Here is a 14,706-nt window from a genome sequence, read left to right as displayed (position 1 = left end):
GTGGCTTCTCCCTGTCTGTGGGCGACCCCACTGTCCTGAGTTGGCGGTCTGTGGCCTTGCAGCGCACCTAAGGAGCCAAGTGCCTGAGGGGGATTGTGGGCAGGGACATCCCAAGGAGAGGCAGGAGGTCCCCTGCGAGATGGAGAGGAGGCTGCCAGGCCCTCTCAGCGCCGGTTGCATCGGCATCCCAGCCCCCCACCCACCCCAGGCCAGCTGATGGAGACACTGCAACAGATGGCAGCTTCCCAGATCTCGTGCATGCCCCAAGGCCAATGACTGCGCTCCTCTGCAGACGTACAATGGGAGGGGGAGGGGAGGTGGGAGATGACCCTTTGTCGGAAGTTCCCTAGGCCTGCAGGGGTGGGTGGAGGGGGACCTTCGTTTGGTAATCCTTAGCTCCTCTGCCTGGTCCCTGCCATCCAGGGCCTGGGGGAAAAGGCATTTGGCTCCACCTCCCTCCTTTGCGGACCCCCCCCTTCCCCCCTGCCTCTTTGTTCCTCACTTAATGTATTCCTCTGGGCGATTGGCAGAGAACAAAGGAGGCAGCCTGGGAAACCAGGGCCTTCTCTGACCTCTTCTGTCAGGCACCTGTCACGAGCCACAGGGACCCCCATGTGTTGGCATTCACGTCGGCATATGTCGATTTCATTTCCCCCCCCCACCCTTTTGGCTTGGGCATGCGCACACGGACACCCACCGACTCTAAGGAGGCGGCTGGCTGCACAGGCTGGTCCCCAATAACGAAGGGGGGTGGGAACCGTGGGCCCAGCGTGGAGCCTGAAGGTGGGCGGAGGGATCCAGATCCAGTTGCTTCTCCTGAAGCTTTCACAAATCCGATTTGGCTGTCGTGTCCCTGTGACCCCATGCTCTAGCCCCCAGGGACCAGGGAGGAGTCTTCGCAGGAGAAATGGAGCTTGGCCTATGCTGGGTGACTGTGATGCGGTTTGGGGAGCTGAGCATCCTTCTCTTTCTGTTGCAGCTATGAAGATTTCTACCTCTCCTGCTCCCTCAGCCACGGCGGGAAGGAACTGTGCAGCCCCCTCTGCACCCGAAAGGCTCACTTTTCCAAGTACCTCTTCCATCTCATCATCTGGGACCAGCAGTAAGCCCTCCCCCTGGGCCCCGGGGCCGCCCCTGCAGACCCCGCAGAGGGGTCACCTGCAGTGAACCAGGCTCTCCCACGAACCCTACCCATACAAGCCCTCAGCCTCTTGAGTCTCCGCTTCCCTAACCCTTCCAGGGGGACCAGTACCATTTCTAATCCACAAAAGCTCCCTCTGTAAACCATAAAAGATCGTTTAAAACTTAATGGTTAGCTTTCATGATAATTCTTGTCTTGATCTGTCTCCCTTAAAAGGTTTAACTAGTCTGAAGGATTCTCATCTTCTCCCTTCTTCCCAAAGTTTCCGTGGAATAGGGAGAGGGGCCTGTGCTTTCTTCCTTCTTCATGGGAAAGGGCAGGTTGTCCAGAGGAAGGAAGAATGGGCTGGGAGCCACAGGAATAAGAATAAGCCTCTGTTTCTAGGTGTGTCTCTGGTCCTACGTCCTCTTTGGCTTCTCTGTGCCTCACACTGTAAAGTGGGGCCATTTGTTTAATTCAGAGGCCATTGTGGCATTGAGATGAGATAAAGTATAAATATAAGTACGAAACCACAAACACAAGACGGTATTAATCAGCATTTATTGACCAGGGTTTGCTGTTGGGAAGATAGGCATCCGCCAAGCGGAGCAGGAGGGAAATGGAGGCAAGCATGTGCGGAGGGGAGGCGCTGCAGGTGTGCGCCCGCCCTGTGCCCGTGTTGTGTGCTGCCCTGCCCTCCCTCCAAACTGCCAGAGAGCCCCTGGTTTGCTGCCCCCAGCTTCACTTCCCCAGACTGGCTGGATCTGAGTCCTTATTTGCAGAGCAGAACTGGAACTTCAGTATCTAGAGTGCAGATTACAGGCCGAACAGGGTCCTGGGGGAGGCCAAGGTTGCCAAAATTGGCCGAGGCAGAGTCTGTGCAAACACGGGGAGAGGTGGGTTGTTCAACAGATGGATAGCCGGGGAGGCAGACCCTTTCTCCTGTCTTCACACTTGCGTAAGTTGTAGAGCAATAAAACGGTAAATAAAGCTTTCATCAAACAGCCGCCAGGGCTGGAGAGATTTTTTCGGAGGCAGTAGATGGCTGCCCAAACAGCTCTGGAGTTCCATCATCGCCTTCCGCTCCTCTGGCCTCGATGACTACTGCTGCCAAGGGGGTCGTGCTATCCAGTGCTCCAGCCTGGACAGACCCTCTTCCGGTAGAGTATCAGTGGCCTAGAGGCAGCCTGGCCTGCCCTACCTCAGCCTGCCTGCTCTGTGGGTCTCCTCCTCCCTGTCTTAGATTCAGCCTCGAATCCCAAAGGGCTGGTCCCTGGCTAGAGCCCTGTGGAGATTTCCTCTCTGTGCTCCCCATTCCACGTGCCCCATAGAGACTCTTGGCACCTTCATGGTTAGGATCAAGGCATCTGGGAGAAGACGCTGCGGTGTAGGGCTCAAAGCACAGGCTGAACCTTGGGAAGTAATAGGGCCTAACTTATAGGGCTATTGGAGAACTTTTGGGATGCTGCAAGTAGAATGCGTGTCACAGTAGCCAGCATGTGAGAAATGCTTCCTTCTTCATCCTCATTGTCATCTTTTTAGCTGGGGGAGCCTTCTCAGTTCCGGTTTCCCTGTTCCAAGTGACTGACACAGTGACTGGTACACGGAGATATTTTTGTATGCAAATCCTATTTGGATATCCCGGTTCCAGTGCAGAAGCCTCAGTGTCATGTAGCAAAAAGTATGCAATGTGTACACACATCACACAAGTGAAGCGATGTTCCACTCTCCACTGAGGAGGAACCCAGCACAGAGGTGTGCAAAGTTCCGAGCTTGCAAGTAGCAAAAACCAGGACTGGAACCAGCACATCCCAGGAGTCCTTCCTGGAGGAGGTGGCCCTTGTGATGTGATGTTGAGGAATGTCTGCAGAGGGGTTTCTCAGGCGGGAAGGAGGTTCAGACTGCAGTCAATGTACTGGTTATCCTGACCAACCCCGGATGATGGTCCGTGGGAAAGGTTTTGGAAAGCTAGATGGACTTAGGACTGAGGAGAAGGGGATTCTGACTGGTTCTAGGGGTTGTGGCTTCCTAGCCTCTTTGCCTCCAGATGCATAGCGGGAAGCGTCTTCTGGGCTGACAGGAGAGGGATCAGCACCAGCCCCCTCTCCACTTTGCTGTGGGGTCAGCTGACTGTCCTGCCGCCGTAGTACCGGGATCAGCTAACTCTCAAAATAGGCCCAGCAGCCGTGCTCTGCCATCCCCTAGCCAAGCCCCAGCCTGGCATGTCTGCTGGCTGCTGGAGGGGCCCTAATTATAGCCGTGGGCCCCCAGGGTACAGGCAGCTGGGACGGCAGGGCTCTGCCAGTCTCTGGCGGGTGGAGGAAGTGTCTCACTTAGGTGGAGATTTTCCCGCAGGAGTGAGGGGCAGCAGTGGAGGGAGGCTGCTTGATCAGTCCACTGGGAACCTTGGGGGTGGCCACCCTCCGTCTGTGCCCTCTTGCGTAGAAACTGCCCTGGGCTGGCCAGGAGGGCGTGACAGTGTGGACTTTGGCCCAGGGACAGCTTCCCCAAAAGGTAATGTGGGTCCTCCCTCACTTTCCAAAGTTCCTCTTTCCCTCACCCCACCCCAGCTCCTTATCCTGACCTTGGAGGGAGTGGCTGGGCGTGATCAGGGCAGAGGAGCCCCGGGAGAACACATCTGGACTTGGGTAGTGGCAAGGCTTACGTGGCTCCGTGCTTATCATCGCTGGCCAGTTTGCTTGCTCTCCCCACCAGGGACTTCGGGAAGCTCCTTCTCTTTATCCCTTTGGCTTTGAAAATGTTTTGGGGGGAGAACAAACCATGTTGTGCCCTGGGGGTTGGGAGAAGAAGGGGACAGGACAGACAGGTGGGAGAACTCTTGGGGGAGGGTGGCCTGAGGGCAGAGAACACCGTGCTGCTGTTTCCTCCTGCTTGTTCAGCCTGGGACGCGGGGGAGGGGCAAGGATTGTCAAGAGGAGCCGCTCCTGGGTGACCCTCTGCAGAAATCCTGACACAAGGGGCGTGTGGCTTCACTGTGGGACCTGTAGTCACCTGAACTGGGAGATGGCTCTGGTGACCCAAGGGCTGTCTGGTCACTGTGGGTGGCCTCCAAATCGGGGCGTTAGGCGTACTGTACAGAGAGGCTGCAAAGACAGCACAGTGTGCTTCTGGGAGCATGGGTGGAGGTTGCACCTATGGTCTGGGACCTGTCCTGGTTCCAGGCCTCCCCAGGGAGCACATCTGATATCCCGAGAGGCAGGTCAAGTTCGCAGCCTGCACTCGACTTCCTGGGCCACCTGTCCCTTGACGCCACAGGGGCGGCACCTCCTGATTTGGTCTCCTGTCCTCCCCAGGATCTGCTTCCCTGTGCAGGTGAACCGGCTGCCTCGGGAGACCCTGCTGTGCGCCACGCTCTACGCTCTGCCCATCCCCCTGCCTGGGAGCTCGTCAGAGGCCAATAAGCAGCGGCGTTTGCCGGAAGCCCTGGGCTGGGTCACTACCCCACTCTTCAACTTCAGGCAGTACGCGGTTCCCACGCCCGCCCGCGGCTTCTTGGCCTCGGGAGGGAAGGAGGGGGATAGAGAGAGGGGATAGAGAGAGGGGCTGCTGCACTAGTCAATGTCCCTTGGGAGGTTTGGCCATGTGGGGCTCACCCACAGAGTCCAGAGGGCCCTAGTCGGGGGCAGGGGGGACCAAGGCACAGGAGGAGAGACCAGGACAGTCGATGTAACCAAGAGTTTCTGGGCNGGGCTGTGGGGGGGGGTGTGGAAACACAGTGCTCGGGTAACGTGTCATCTGGCCCTGTCATTGGAAGGGCCTTCGAGGTCATCTAGTCCACCTCTCTGCCTCATGGGGCATCCCCACCGCCGGGTCATCCAGAGGCTTCCTGGAGGGGGTGTGCTTTTATAGGGCCTGGAAGAAGGAAGAGCCTGTGGTCTAAGAGGAGAATGACTGAGCTGGGTGGTGACTTCAAAGGCCGATTTTTGGGTGGGGGAGCAGGAGGAAAACCATCTCCTTAGCCACTGTTGGCTCATTCCCCTCCCCTCCATTCTCCTTAGAGTCCTGACCTGTGGTCGGAAGCTTCTGGGCTTATGGCCAGCAACACAGGAAAACCCCAGTGCCCGTTGGAGCGCACCTAACTTCCACCAGCCAGATAGCGTCATCCTGCAGGTGAGACCCCAGCCCCAGGACCCTCCCTCCTACCCACTGCTCAGGACTGCTTAAGAGTCAGTGCCTGCCTAGAGGTTTGGGCTAGGACGGTAAGAAAAAGCGCTGGCACATTGGGTACAGGGCGCTGATGTGATCGAAGCAACCAGGGTGAATTTGGTTGGACCCGGAGTGGGAACTGAGTTCTGTGGAATCTATGTGCCATCTCCTGGAGGTTAACTTTGATCTCAAGGAGGCCAAAGGCAGGGCCTAAGCACCTGCAGCCCCATCTGGGGCTCAGCAATTTGGAGTCCTTTGTATCGAGCCCTCCTCTTACTGAGTCTTATTGATAAAATCTGAGCTGTCTGCCCTTAGGGCCCTGAGGGGAGACCCTCGGTGCAGCTGGTCACTCAGTGCTCTCGGGGTGGACCCACTTTCTGGGGAGAGGAGGAGGAGGAGCTGGTCAAGCCCAAGGTCTAGTTACTGGTTTCTGGCTCCCCTTTCTTATGATCATGAGATGCTTTGGTATGGAATCTGGAATATCAAAGTGGATATAGCATGAAATAGAGTGATATAGAACGAAAGCTCCAGAGGCAGGCGTTTTTGTCTGTCTTAATTAACCAGACTTAATGCCCAGGACCTAGAACATTGCTTGGCAACTTATCGGGGTTCGGTAAATATTTGTTGATTGAGGGAACGTAGGACCCACTCTGCTCTGATCCTCTGATAGGAGGATGAACATCGGGGTGGCATAGAGCAAGGGGACCCAGGTCGCATGGTGAGAGTCAATAGGGCCCTCACCTGGCATGTGGTCCCACTTCCCATCAGACAGCACTGCCTTCCAGGGCCACCCTGAAGACTCCCTAGCCTCAGCTTGGAGGCTCTCAGTGGCTCAGCCCGTGACACTTCTGTTCCAAGTTCTGGCCTGGGGCCGCCCTCCGCTCCCCACCTGGCTGCATCTCAGCTCAACTCTTTCTCACTTGCCCATTCTTCTCTCGCTTTTTCTCTGTGTTTCCTTCTCATTTTTTTGCTGGAAGTGACAGCTGGAAGGAGCTTTCCCCAAAGTCCCAAGTTCCCGCCGAGTCCAACAGGGTTATTTTACAAGCAACCTGCAGGGAAGGGAGGGAGGGAGGGAGAAAGGCAGGACCTCCAGCCTGAGACAGAGGCGCTGGAGAGCCGGGAAGGTGGCAGCTCACCCTCTCACTCCCTCACCTGCCTGTCCTTTCGCCCTGCTTCTCTGATGCCATCCCCCAGATCGACTTCCCCACCTCAGCCTTCGACATCAAATTCACCAGCCCCCCTGGAGACAAGTTCAGCCCCCGCTATGTGTTTGGCAGCCTCGGGGAGGAAGACCAACGTGTGCTTAAGAACATCATGCAGAAGGAGTCCTTGTACTGGTGAGGCCCGGGGCCTTCCCCAAGTATGGCTCAGGCAGGCCCCATTCTGTCTGACCTCTCACCTGCCAGCTCCAGGTTCCTGCCCCCCTGCTTTGGGAGTAGAGGTGGGAAGGGACAGGCATTGCCACCGAGGCAGGACGCAGTGGAGAGAGGGCTCTGCTGGAAGCAGCCTCCAGGCTTCTTTTCCTGAGCTGACGCTAGGCAAAGGGGAGAGGCTGGGGTCAGGAGATGGGATCTAGGAATACCCGTCCCTACAGTGGAGGCCGGGGCGAGACTCAGCTTGCCCCACACACCAGATGCACTATCTACTACTTGCTGTCCGTGGGGGCAGCTGGCTCCTCTCCTCACCACCCTGCCCCCACCTCCTGCCCCTTCCACACCCACAGCCTTTGCATTTCTCTGGCCCTGTCACTTTCCAAAAAGGATCAGGTGTCGGGGCAGGCTGGGAGCTCTCAAGGGTAAGAGTCCAAGCTGATGTCATCCTTGGGGCTGCTTCTCTTACCAGGATTGGAGGGGGAGGGGTGAGGAGCTGAGAGCTGAAGGAGCTGCTGGGTGGGGACTCCAGCCTACCTGCTCTCCCTGTATACCTCTCTGGCTCCTGCATTGCATGGCCCTATGCCACGTGCACGTGTGTGTGTGTGTGTGTGTGTGTGTGTGTGTGTGTGTGTGTCGGGGGGGGGGCAAGGGAGATGGGGCTCATCTATCCCTCCTATCCCACCCAAGGAGTCAGAGTAGCTGGGTGACTACAGATCCCCCCGCCCCCACTCTCCTCTGCTGACCCCTTGCTTCATTAGCCCCTCAGCTCCCTTCTCCCATTAGACACCTGATCTCAGGCAAGGCTTAATTAGCGGTGGCTTCTGTAAAACCTCCAGCTGGCCCCAGGAAGCCCCAGAGGCTTCTCAGCCATCCAGACCCTGACATGTAGGGACCACTGCCCTCTGGTGGCCCATCGTGGGAGTGGCGCCCCTGACTGTGCGTTCTGCCTCAGTCAGATGTCCTAAGACGTCAGGATCAAAGATGAGATTTGGGCCCTGGTGCCCAAACTTTGCTTCACACATTGCGATCGCCTGGGGATCTTTTAAAAATACCGATGCCTGGTTTCCACAGATGTTCTGACTCCGTGGGTGGCAGTGTGGCCCAGGCCTGGGGACTTTGTAAACCTCTCCAGGTGATTGTAATGTACAGCAAAGTCGGGAACCACTGAACTGGAGAATAAGTAGCATTCTTTTGGAGAGTAGGTACCCTCCCCTGTGGCTGACAGTGCCCTCCCTCACCTCCCCTGCAACCCCCACCCGCAGGCTCACAGATGCCGACAAGAAGCGCCTGTGGGAGAAGCGATACTATTGCCATTTGGAGGTGAGCTCACTCCCCCTGGTGCTCGCCAGCGCCCCCAGCTGGGAGTGGGCTTGCCTGCCCGACATCTATGCTCTCCTGAAGCAGTGGACCCACATGAACCACCAGGACGCCCTGGGGCTCCTGCATGCCACGTGAGTTGTAACACCCACCTTCCCTTGACCACGAGTCCTTCCAGAAGCCAGGGCTTGGCACTGCCCACCACTAGCCTGAGCCAGTCCTGGGGAAAATGGTCAAGTGGGCTAGGAAATTCAGGGCATCTTTGCTTCTTTTTTTGCTTTTTCTTTGTCTCCTTTCCCTGCAGTGTTACATTATGAACATTTTCCAAGCATACTACAAAACCGAAGATTTTACAGTGAACATCTGTGTACCCGCTACCTAGATTCTAACCATTTTAACTATTTGCTCTATTTGCTTTCTTGTGTGTATATCCTTCCATCCAACCGTCAGTCCATCTTGTGTTTTTGATGCATTTCAGTGTAAGTTGCAGACATCATTACCTCCCTCTAAATGCTTCAGCGTATGTATATCATTAACTGGAACTCAACATTTGTTTGCTTTTTTCTTTTGAGGTAAAATTTACTATAAGAGATACCTAAGCCTTACCTGTACATTGGCTGAGCCTTGACACGTGCACACCCCTGGGTGACCCAAACCTTACCACTTCGTTTGACTTTAACAGTCGTCTTTTCCCTCTTTCCCTCAGAAGGGTTTTCTGGGGATGTGCTCCTCCCAGTTTCAGGCCCCTGGGCTGTTTTTTCCAGATGGTGCCCAGTGTTCTTGGCTTCTTGCTTGCTGCTCTTGGTAAATGAACTGTACCCAATCCATGTATCTTGCCTTCAGGACTTTTTGAGACCACGTTTTTGCTAATCTCTGTTCAACTAAACTCTGCCACGGGGTACTGGCTTATATAAAACTCCATGAGTCTCTGCTCTTCACCTGGCTGGCTTTGTGTTAAAGGATGGTACCATCACACTTTAATCCAGTAAGGGCTCTGGTGACAGGAATTTCTAGCACAGTAGGAGTTGAGGAAAAGATTTTCAGGAATGGGGTTGAAGACTTGTCCAGTTTTCTTTCTTTCTTTATTTTTTTTTAAAGATTTTATTTATTTGTTTGACAGAGAGAGAGAAACAGCCAGCAAGAGAGGGAACACAAGCAGGGGGAGTGGGAGAGGAAGAAGCAGGCTCCCAGCGGAGGAGCCTGATGTGGGGCTCAATCCCAGGACTCTGGGATCACGCCCTGAGCCAAAGGGAGACGCTTAACTACTGAGCCACCCAGGCGCCCCTCTCCAGTTTTCTTTAAATCATACAAGGAGTGGAAGTGGCCACCGTCCTGTTCCTCCATGGCCCCATGCCAGCTCTGACCAGGGGACAGGGCCATTCTCAAGGGTTGCTATCCAGACAAAGTGCTAGGGATTCTTCTAGTGGCTTTGGCAGATTCTGAGGGACCTTGCCTTTTCTCCACCCATGTCTCTGAAGCCCAGCTGTGAGCGTGCTTGTTCACTCCTGTGCCGAGGCTGCAGCTGGGGTATCAGGGGGCTGGGCTCTGTTTTGCAGCTTCCCGGACCAGGAGGTGCGACGGATGGCCGTCCAGTGGATCGGCTCACTGTCGGATGCTGAGCTCCTCGACTACTTGCCTCAGCTCGTGCAGGTGGGTGGACCGGCCTTCCGTCCGATTCTGATGATCCCTCCCCCCGCCCCAAGTCCGTCGGCATTCTCCTTGCAGAACCCTGGGTCCCCGGCGGGATAGTGGCAGGTGTAGACTGCAGGCAGTCCATACAGCCTCCTGTTCCCTTTCCCCTAAGCAGGCCCTGAAGTACGAGTGTTACCTGGACAGCCCCTTGGTGCGCTTCCTACTGAAACGAGCCGTCTCTGACTTGAGAGTGACTCACTACTTCTTCTGGTAAACCACGTGTGAAGAGGGGGGAGGCAGACGTGCATCCTCGGCTCAGGAGTATTTTACTCTTCCGTGTATGGGGTAGGGAGCTGAGCCGTCGGGGTTCCAGGATGTTGCTGACTTCCAAGTGGCCACGGGCTAGCCCTGTTTCCCCCCCCGAGGGGGGGGGGAGTCTCAGTCCCCAAGGGACAGTGTGGATCATCGCTGGCCCTCCTTTCCATCCACACGTGGCAGAAATAGGAGAAAGGAGCCACAGAGGGGCTTCGAGCTCTAATTAAAGGCAGGGAGGGCACAGACTGGGATCGGGAGGAACACTTCTGTATGAGCTGTGCACACAGAGGCTATTTTCCCTCCCGGTCTTGGGGTGGGTTTTCCGGGGAGCTGCAGCGGCGTCTGGCCCCTCCCCGCCATTCCACACACCCTTGCCGGCGATCCCAAGTGTCCTGACCCCCTCCCTGCTCCCTTTGCCTTGCAGGCTTCTGAAGGACGGCCTCAAAGACTCTCAGTTCAGTATCCGCTACCAGTACCTGCTGGCGGCCTTGCTGTGCTGCTGCGGCAAGGGGCTGCGAGAGGAGTTTAACCGCCAGTGCTGGCTCATCAATACCCTGGCCAAGCTGGCCCAGCAGGTCCGCGAGGCTGCCCCATCTGCACGGCAGGTGAGGGGGGCACAGCCGCCTCTACCCGTTTCTGGTCCTGGGCTTGTGTAACCAATCATTAATTCCTTCGCCGCCCTTGCCGGCAGGATGACACTTGACCATCTCTGATTTAAGGGCCAGGAGGAGGGGACTCTGTCTCTAACCTACAGGCCACAAATTGAGAGTCTGCAAGCTGGATACAGCCCGTGGATGTGTTTTGGTTGGCTTGCAAAGTATTACCGTGTTTATGTAACTGTTCGCTCGAAAGGCTAAGCACATTTGTATATGTTGTTCACTATACAGGAGCACCCAGCCGGAGAGGGCAAGCATGGGCTGAGATCCAGTCCTATTTTGTTCAGTGTGCTGTGAGCCATAGCTCAGGGCTGCTGTTACCCAGAGCAGGGACCTTTACTGTTTGTCTAGCCGGGATGTATTAGGCCAACAGTGTTCCTGGTTACTAACATTTAAAAATTGAGAGAATTTAGGGGCCCCTGGGTGGCTTAGTTGGTGATCTGACTGCCTTTGGCTCAGGTCGTGGTCCTGGGGTCCTGGGGTTGAGCCCTGCATCGGGCTTCCTGCTCAGAGCAGGGAGCCTGCTTCTCTCTCTGCCCCTCTCTCACATGCCCCCCTCGCTCATGCTCTCTCTCTCTCTCAAATACATAAAATCTTGAAAAAAAAATTTGTAGACTTTAAGGTCCAGATTGTTGGCTTTTCTTGGCGATGTCCCGAACAGAACCATCCCCTTGAGATGCACCTGTTCCTCAGTTGGTTGTGGCCTCACACCGTGGTGTCATCTGTGTCGCCTCTGTAAGCTGTCTGGGCTTGCTGCCCATGCACTGTCCCCGGTGCTACACTCCAGGCTGCAGTAGTTTTCCTTCCTCCAAGTCTCCTGCGGGTTGTCCACACTTGTCCAATGGTAGTTTTCATCCCAGCCATTACTGGGCACCCACCCCTGGGAGAGGCCTGGTTCTGAGTAGAGCTTATGGGCACCCCCCTCACCCCTGCTTTCCTTCTCCCCTCCCTCTCAGGGGATCCTCCGCACGGGCCTGGAGGAGGTGAGGCAGTTCTTCGCCCTGATCGGCTCCTGCCGCCTGCCCCTCAGCCCTAGTCTGCTGGTTAAGGGCATCGTGCCCAGGGTGAGTGACTGGTGGGTTTGGGGCTCTTGGGACAGGGAGGGCTCAGTGGAGGCGAAGTCCTCCCACCCTGGTTATTGACAGGAGGAAGAGAGGCATATTTGGGGCCTCTTTCCAGCCCTAGTATTTATGGACTTTTGCCTGACAACTGCGCAAAGTGGAGGAATTGGGTCGGGGGCTGGGTAAGTGTCTCCTCTGATGATACAGGACCCAGGCAGATGATAATGACCACAGCTGTCACCTGCACCGCTGAGCACCGCCTCTGTGCCACACTGTTCTGAGTGTGCTTTACACCAGTTATCACATCTTATGCTCACAACTCTCACGACGTCGGTCCTGTTGGGAGCCCCATTTTACAGAGGAGTAGACTGAGGAATAAATGGAGTCACGTCCTGCTAGGTTATATGCCGAATGCACCAAAGGCATAAGAGAGTGCTTGCCGGAGCCAAGGCTGTAACAAACCGGCACAGGGGAAGGAAGGAGAGCGGGCTCCTGAGGAATCTGGCAGAAACTACAAGCAGGCGGACCAGCAGCAGCAGCCTGACCCATGGTGCAGAGGGCATCTTCCTTCCTGACCCTTGTCACTCCCTCTCTCCCATGGCAGGACTGTTCCTACTTCAACTCCAATGCTGTCCCCCTCAAGCTGTCCTTCCAAAATGTGGATCCACTGGGTGAGAACATCCGTGTCATCTTCAAGGTGAGGACACGTCGCGAGCCTGGGGATGATAAAGGTGGTAGAAGGGAGGGGAAAAGTGGGTCGAAGGGGGGCAGGAGCAGCCCCAGAGCAAGTCTCTTCCTATTACTCCGTGCTACCATTTTCACGTGTGAAAGATTATCAGGTGACGGTGGAAATAGGCTAATCCTACATGGCCCCAGCAGGCTAAGAACAGAATGTTGGCAGGTGTAGTGAGGCAACTGGCAGCTCAGTATACAGAGTGCTTTTTAGGAGGCAAAGGTACCTAGACAACGAATGGATACAGTGGTGATCTGCTTGTACCCAAGGGTATTCAAGCAGAGGCTGAATGGCTGCATGACAGCAGTGTTGAGAAGGAAATTAAGCGAACAGGCGCAGGTTGGACTAGGTGAACCCTAAGGTCCATCCTAACTGATGCACCCAGACAGCCATGATTCTGAGAAGTAATCCATAGTCTGAGAGCGTGTAATACTAGCAGGAGAGAGGAGATGCACGTGGGCCACTAGATAGTGGCTGTGTGTCAGTTCCAAATCCAAGGTACAGATACTCAAGTTTTAAAAAAGTCTTGATGATCAGGAATCTAAATTCAGTTCAGATGGGGATGTTGGGTTGAAGAGAAAGAGCCAGAACACCGCAGGGACAGATGCGATGGCTGGCCTGCCTCCGGTCGTTTGACCTGGTGTGAGCCGAGAAGGGAGGTGGGAGAACTGGGCAGTCCCCTGTTGCTGTTTGGGCCCAGGTGGCTCTCTCGGAGCATCTGGGAGCCAGGGGAGGCGATGGAGATGAGCTCTGGTCACTTTCTTCATTCAGTGCGGGGACGACCTTCGCCAGGACATGCTGACCCTGCAGATGATTCGCATCATGAGCAAGATCTGGGTCCAGGAGGGGCTGGACATGCGCATGGTTATTTTCCGCTGCTTCGCCACTGGCCGGGGGAGAGGTCAGTTGGGAATGGGGGGGCTGCGAGCCAGCAGCTCGTGTGGAGGGCACCCCTTTGCTTCCAGCCCTTCTCCCCTTCCCCAGCATGAGTTCTGTACGTCTCCAGAAAACCAAAACCGGCAAGGTTATTTCAGTAGAAGCTGTGGAAGGGCATCAAAAAAAGGAAGGCAGGGCAGAGAGAGAGGAACCGGAATAAGTAAAACAGACTAGGTGACATAACCACCAGCTGTGCGGTGTAGACTTTGGGTCCTGATTCAAACCAACCAGCTGTGAAAAGGTAGTTTTTGAGACAATAGGGGGAAATGTAAGTGTAGACTGGGTTAAAGAATGATCATTAATTTGGGGGGGTGTGCTAATGGTCTGGTGATTATGTTATCGTTAGCTGTACTTGGAGTATTTGTGAGGGAAATGACATGTCTGGGATTTGTAAGGGGGCTCCTGGCTGGCTCGGTCAGTAGAGCTTGTGACTGGATCTCAGGGTTGTGAGTTCAAGCCCCACATTGGACTCAGAATTTACTTTAAAAAAAAAAAAAAAGGTACTCCAGTAAGGAGGGAAAAAACAGGGTTGGCTGACTGACATAGGCAAAACAAGCTCAGCAAAATGTTCATAATTTTTCAAACTGGGTAATGCTTATGTGTGAATTCATGATCCCATTCCTACTCATGTGCGTGTGTGTGTGTGTGTATATATAAACATATAAAATGTTCATACAGGGGCGCCTGGGGGGCTCAGTCGGTTGAGCATCTGCCTTTGGCTCAGGTCATGATCCCAGGGTCCTCGGATTGAGCCCCACATCAGGCTCCTTGCTCAGCAGGGAGCCTGCTTCTCCCTCTCCCTCTGCCTGCCTCTCCTGCTGCTTGTGCTCTCTCTCTCTCCCTGTCAAATCAATAAATACAATCTTTAAAAAAATGTTCATACATATATATGAATATGTATGAATATATATGAACATTGTTCATATATGTATGTATACACACACACACACACACACACACACGTCTGAAAATCCTAATAAAAGTTAGAAACAAAAAAGGAAGAGCAGCGATGAACTAGGGAGACCAAGAGCCCCAATGTCCCAGCGTGGAATATGCGGCTTGGGAATGGTACTGCTTCTCCCGCTATCCTTTCCCCCCGATTATCAGACTTTGTCCAGATATCCCAGGGCTTCACTGATAGGGAAGCATCCAGCAAAGCTCCTGTAGTTCTGTCCCCGTAGTCCCCTTGGCTCTGCTCAGGAGTGCCACAGCCACGCCTCCTCTCACAGGGATGGTGGAGATGATCCCCAATGCCGAGACGCTGCGCAAGATCCAGGTGGAGCACGGGGTGACCGGTTCCTTCAAGGACCGGCCCCTGGCAGACTGGCTGCAGAAACACAACCCTGGGGAGGACGAGTACGAGAAGGTAGGATTGGGGGCGGAGGGCGGGGGGCGG

General features: G+C 55.1%; 1 protein-coding gene across 1 annotated transcript in view; it reads left to right on the top strand.

Annotated features, from left to right (window-relative positions):
- Positions 1-14,706, top strand: part of PIK3C2B (phosphatidylinositol-4-phosphate 3-kinase catalytic subunit type 2 beta) — a 61,607-nt gene that overhangs the window by 33,148 nt on the left and 13,753 nt on the right. Inside the window, exons 13-24 of the mRNA XM_034667662.1 lie at positions 980-1,102; positions 4,435-4,602; positions 5,140-5,251; positions 6,482-6,624; positions 7,923-8,111; positions 9,534-9,627; positions 9,785-9,879; positions 10,349-10,529; positions 11,537-11,644; positions 12,246-12,338; positions 13,146-13,275; positions 14,540-14,676. Of these exons, the coding sequence (XP_034523553.1) occupies positions 980-1,102; positions 4,435-4,602; positions 5,140-5,251; positions 6,482-6,624; positions 7,923-8,111; positions 9,534-9,627; positions 9,785-9,879; positions 10,349-10,529; positions 11,537-11,644; positions 12,246-12,338; positions 13,146-13,275; positions 14,540-14,676 (1,573 nt within the window). The remainder of the gene's footprint in view (positions 1-979; positions 1,103-4,434; positions 4,603-5,139; positions 5,252-6,481; positions 6,625-7,922; positions 8,112-9,533; positions 9,628-9,784; positions 9,880-10,348; positions 10,530-11,536; positions 11,645-12,245; positions 12,339-13,145; positions 13,276-14,539; positions 14,677-14,706) is intronic.

This window comes from Ailuropoda melanoleuca, chromosome 8 (assembly GCF_002007445.2).
Source record: "Ailuropoda melanoleuca isolate Jingjing chromosome 8, ASM200744v2, whole genome shotgun sequence".
NCBI lineage: Eukaryota > Metazoa > Chordata > Mammalia > Carnivora > Ursidae > Ailuropoda > Ailuropoda melanoleuca.
Note: the sequence above shows the minus strand (reverse complement) of the source record. Positions and strands in the feature narration are given on the sequence as shown.